The 5,895-nt window shown below is 41.2% G+C and overlaps 1 protein-coding gene across 1 annotated transcript in view; it reads right to left on the reverse strand.

Annotated features, from left to right (window-relative positions):
* Nucleotides 1-324: 324 nt before the first annotated feature.
* Nucleotides 325-5,895, reverse strand: part of LOC106011590 (circumsporozoite protein) — a gene marked incomplete at its 5' end in the record, with an annotated part of 7,230 nt that continues 1,659 nt past the window's right edge. The window contains 2 exon segments of the mRNA XM_035969398.1: nt 325-330; nt 508-806. Of these exon segments, the coding sequence (XP_035825291.1) occupies nt 325-330; nt 508-806 (305 nt within the window).

Genomic DNA, 5,895 nt, shown 5'->3' on the forward strand with positions numbered 1-5,895 from the left:
TAAATTAAATTCCATTAAATTCGGAATATCAGGTATACAATGTTGGAAGTAAAAAGTGGAAATTATATATACATGTAGATATCTGAATAAAAATGGGAAACAACAGGTTGCCAAGATCCATTGGGAAGATTGGAACATTAACTTTGTGTCAGATGCGATGCCCATCTGGTGACCTGGAATTTGCCAGACTTTGAGGAGACCTGAAGGAATTACTTTTTTACGCACCTATTTGAAGAATTTGTTCTCCTTCATTGATCCTAACAGAGGTCTCAATGTTTGGTCTTTACTCTAAAAATACGACCTTAACGTAGTTGTAGGTGCAGTTTACCTCTAAAACAAAAGAAAACCAAGAAAGAGGGGAAAACATTTTAAAAAGAACAACAAAAAAAAGAATAAATGCAGAAACAAAAAAACTTTTAAAATCCCACAACAACAACAAAAACTTACGTCGAAGAAATGCAGAAACAAAAAAACTTATAAAATCCCACAACAACAACAAAAACTTACGTCGTTTGCTGCCAGTATTGGTTGCGCCTGCAACACCGGCATTGCAGGACCCGCCTGTCCTACAGGCATTGCCTGACTGGACCGGCCTGTCCCACAGGCATTGCCGGGCCGACCTGCAAAAGAAAAACATACGGTGCGTGAGTGAAACTCCGGACCCGCCTGTCCCACAGGCATTGCCGGACCGGCCTGTCCCACAGGCATTGCAGGACCCGCCTGTCCTACAGGCATTGCCTGACCGGCCTGTCCCACAGGAATTGCAGGTACCACAGGGGGCTGGTCTCGGCCAGCTTCAGGCCGACCTGCAAAAGAAAAACATACGGTGCGTGAGTGAAACTCTCTTTACAACCCTGCATCTTCTGGTGGCTTTTTGTTTCACGACGTTTTGCTGTAGCTATTTTACGCGGTACTTTGGTCACTTAACCCTACCCGTACGCCCTGGGGTCATTTTATACCCCCGAGGTTGTTTTCTTCACATTTTAGAATACTTTTAGTATGAAGATCTCTTTGAAACTTTCAGTTAGTTCAGTATGGGGTTTTACGACGCTCGTAACTGCATAAGGTCATATGAGCGCGCGAAACACAAGTTAGTTTTATTCGCAGTTCACTGTACGGCTGTAATTCGGTTTAGATATATTATTTTCAATTTAAAACAACTTTCCTAAATAACATAAAAATTTTAATAATTCAATTTGCTCAACAGTTTCCCATAAAGGCCAATGGCCTTCATAAAATTCAAAATTTTGTTGGAATCAACGACGGAAAAAATGTCTTGCAATTTTTTACATTTAAATTATTTCCTTCGGATCTCTCCGAAGTCTAGACATTAGGTTAAAATGTGTCTAATGCTTCTCATCTCCCTGAAGGAGGTATTCGTGAGTTAGGGGCGTGTGTCCGATTCGTAATCGAGTAAAAACGACTTCGTCTCTTCTGGAGAGGTCCGAAGGATTTCGCGGTCCTAGTTTGGGTTTAATATTGTGGAGTTTGTTACCCGTCTGTTTTTTTTTCCAGTGGCTCTCCCACAGACTGGAGGTGTACTTTTTTACTTTAATTTTAAAGTCAGTCTGTGGTTTGTTTGTTTGGGTAGATGTTTTACGGCACTATCGACACAATTTTGGTCATTTAAGCGCCATCAGGTTTCACCGCTACAAAATCAGACGTGTTTTTAATAAGAGTCTTTCGGAGCTCGCAACCGCAAACGATCACACTATTTCTATTATGCTAAAAAGACGAACATACATTTACTAATTTTTTTTGTAAATATGGAAAAGGCTTATTTCAATTTGTATATACAATACAAATTCCAGTGTATGTATGTATACACCGTATGTATATATACACCGATAACGATAACTATATGTTTTCATATTCTATTAAATAGTCCAATTTCTTTTATATAACTTAAAATTCTTCCAGGTTCTATGATGTCAAAAAGGGTCTTAATATCTTTACATTTAAAATATTTCTCACAGACATAATTAAAGTCGACACATTCCATTAGGATGTGCCGAACTGTGAAATTTGTGTTGCACGCCACGCAAAAGGAGCTTCCTCTCCTTCGAGCAAATGTTTATGCGTGACGTGCGTGTGTCCTATCTTTAGTCGGGTAAAAATTACTTTTTCTCTTCGTGGTAGAGATAGTTGTTTCCTGGGCATAAGTTTCGGTTGAATGTAATGGAGTTTGTTGTGTATTTGTTGATTCCAAATTTGGGACCAGGAGGATGTGATGTGTTATTTTACTTTCGGTTTCATGTCAGAGAAAGGGATTTTACTATTTTTGTTTTCAGGTAGTTTTAGAGATTCTTTGGCAAATTGGTCAACGGCTTCGTTGCCATCAATGCCTACATGGCTTGGAAGCCAAGCTATTGTAATAGTTTTTCCAGACTGATGTAGAAAATGCAGTTTAATGATAAGTTTCAAAATTCTGTTGACGGAGGTGTCAGAGCGCTCTAAAGATTTCAGACAAGAGAGAGAGTCTGAAAGGATTAGGAAGGTAGACTTGGTTGATTGATCTATAATATTTAGGGCCATTTCAAGAGCTGTAGCCTCAGCAGTGTAGACTGAAGCTTCTGGGTGGAGTTTCCTTAAGCTTAAGCTGTGTGGCGATGCAAGGGCAGCAGCTCCTACTGAGGAGTCATTTTTGGATCCGTCTGTAAAGAGTTTCTCTGCTTCAGGGTATCTATTTATTAGCTGTTTGTATGAGTTTAAGTATGTAGTTTTGTCTGTAGACTTTTTGTTGTGTTTTTCAAGACTAGTATCTATGTTTGGTTTGGTTAAAAGCCATGGAGGTATGCTGGACATGGTAAAAGGCTCGATTATGTCTTCAGAAAAATCAATGTCTTTGAGATCGTTCTGGATTCTTATTCCGAAAGGGCTTACTTTATTTCCTAAGGAGGATAGAGTTTTTAGGTCTTCGGGAAGGCCAAAGACACATTTGTGGGCTGGGTTTTGGGGTACTGAGCTAAGTTTCAAAGCGTACTGCAAAGAGAGTTTTTTCTTTCTAAGCTCTAAAGATGGTTCATGAGCTTCTGCCTATAAACTTTCTACAGGTGAAGTACGGAAAGCGCCTAGGGCAAGGCGAAGGCCTTGGTTCTGAACAAGGTCTAAAATTTTAAGGTAAGACTTTCTGGCTGATCCGTAAACAGGACTGGCATAGTCCAGCCTGGAGCGGACAAGGGAACAGTAAAGCTGAAGAAGTATTTCAGCATCTCCTCCCCATTCAGGATTGGATAATACTTTTAAGGCGTTGAGAGCACTCTGACACCTCGTCTTTAGGTCTTTCAAGTGTGGTAGGAAAGAAAGTTTATTGTCGAAGATTACGCCCAGGAAACGAGCTTGTTTTTTAACAAGAGTTTCCCCTCCATACAAATATAAATCTAGTTGTCGCACACACTTGTGCACAGACAAAAATATACTAAGTTTGTTTTTATTGTGGAGAATTTGAACCCGTGCCCGTTTGCCCAAGTTTCCAGTTTATGGAGTTGAAGCTGAAGCTGACGTTCAATGTGATCCATTTTGGATTTGGATTTATAGCAGATCAGGAAGTCGTCAACGTAAAGTGAGCAGTCAATATTGTTTTGAAAGGTTTTTGTGATGGAATTGATTTTGATTTCGAAAAGAATGGGCGATAAGATGCTTCCCTGGGGGACACCTTCTTTTTGGGTGTGTAAATTTGACAGGGTTGAACCTACTTTTACTTGAAATGATCGATCTTTTAAAAAGTTTCGTATAAATTCGGGAAGATTTCCGCGTAAGCCCAAGTCATGCAGGTCTTTTAGAATACCATGTTTCCATGTGGTGTCGAAGGCTTTTTCTAAGTCGAAAAAAATAGCCACAAGGTGCTCTTTTCGAATGAAAGCTTCCAGAATGAAAGTTTCAAGTCGGACGAGATGGTCAATAGTAGAGCAATTTTTGCAAAAACCGCTTTGGAAATTGGATACGGAGTTTGAGGTTTCGAGAAACCACATTAGACGTTTGTTAATAAGTTTGTCCATAAGTTTGCAGAAACAGTTTGTCAGGGCTTTGGGACGGTAGTTTGATGGGTTAGAGTATCTTTTCCTGGTTTTGGGATCGGTATAATAGTGGCAAGACGTCAACTGTTCGGAAATTGTTGAGAATGCCAGAGTTCATTGTAAATATCAAAGAGTAATAGGAGTGTTTCGTCTGGAAGATGTTTGATGATTTCGTTGTGTATTTGATCAGGGCCTGGAGCTGAGCTGATCTTGATTAGAAAGCGTTTTATGGCTTTTAGTTTTTAGTTGTTTAGTTTGTTTTGTTGTTGGTTGTTTTTTCGTTGTTGTTTTTTTTTTGGGGGGGGGGAGTTTTAGTAAGAGTTTTACAGCCCTCACAACTGCATAAGGCCACATGAGCACGCGAAACACAAGTTGGTTGTATTCACAACAGGTCAAAGGGCGGCTAGGTTTAAGTCAATGACTCAGATTAAACGGCTAAAAATTCAGGGTAAAAAATCCCAGTTTTTTAAAAGAACATTCAAACAAAATTTAAAACAACGTTATTTACAGTGTGCCGTAAAGGCCAAAGGTCTGTATAAAATCGAGAATTCTGTTGGGATCAACGACAGAGAACAGGTCTTGCAATTTTATTTTTTCGTTTAAAATCCTTCTTTCGTTTCTCTCCAAAGTCTGGACATTCTGTAAAGATGTGTCTAGTGGTGAAATCTGAGTCGCATCCGACCCAGAACGGTTTCTCTTCTCCCTGAAGGAGGTATTTATGTGTCAGGGATGTGTGTCCGATGCGTAATCGAGTAAAAATTACTTCGTCTCTTCTGGAGAGGACCCAAGGTTTTCGTGGACCCAGTGTGGGCATAATGTTGTGAAGTTTTGTTTATCTGTTTCTTCCATTGTGTCTCCCACAGACTGGAGATGCAGTTTTTTAAACTTTATTTCTAAAGTCAGTCAGTGGGAGAGTGTTTGTCGTTGATCCCAACAGAAGGGACAAGGATTCTTTCGCAAGTAGGTCCACTTGCTCGTTTCCTCGGATGCCCACATGGCCTGTGTGCATGTGCCTGTGCGCGTGTGCGTATGCGTGCGTGTGTGTGTGCCCTGGCTTTTCAGTGTTAAAAGCCTGTGTTATTTGTACTTAACAGTGTGTGTGTGCATGTGTGTGAGTGTGCATGTGTATGTGTGAATGCATGTGTATGTGTGTGAATGCGTGTATATGTGTGTGTGTGTGTGTGCATGTGTGTGCGTGTGTGTATATGTGTTTCCATGCGTGTGCGTGTGTGTGTTTGTGTATGTTTGTGTGTGTATGTGTGTGTATGTGTGTGTATGTGTGTGTATGTGTGTGTATGTGTGTGTGCGTGTGTGCATGTGTGTGTGCGTGTGTGTGCGTGCGTGTGCGTGCGTGTGCGAGTGTGTGCGAGTGTGTGCGAGTGTGCGAGTGTGTGTATGTGTATGTGTGTATGTGTGTATGTGTGTGTATGTGTGTGTGTATGTGTGTGTATGTGTGTGTATGTGTGTGTATGTGTGTGTATGTGTGTGTGCGCGTGTGTGCGTGTGTGTGTGTGCGTGTGTGTGTATGTGTGTGTGTGCGTGTGTGTGTGTGTGTGTGTTTGTGTGTGTGCGGGCGCGTGAGCGTGTGCATGTGTTTGTTTACGCGATGTTTCAGTTTTGTTTTGGTGACTGCAGCCAAAAGAAAAATGGTGGCTTGGAAAAGGGAAAGATAGCGTGAGAAGTAAATCGCCCAAGGATGCCACAAAATGTCAGTTCTCTGGAGGCAAAATACATCATTTTGGTTTCAAGAAAAAACTATCCCTGCCCCTTCCCCAATCCACCACCGCCCCTCTCCCACACACACCTCTCTTCCCCCACGCCTAAACACAGAGAGAGAGAGAGAGAGAGAGAGAGAGAGAGAGAGAGAGAGAGAGAGAGA

Source organism: Aplysia californica, unplaced genomic scaffold (assembly GCF_000002075.1).
Source record: "Aplysia californica isolate F4 #8 unplaced genomic scaffold, AplCal3.0 scaffold00144, whole genome shotgun sequence".
NCBI classification, from domain to species: Eukaryota; Metazoa; Mollusca; class Gastropoda; order Aplysiida; family Aplysiidae; genus Aplysia; species Aplysia californica.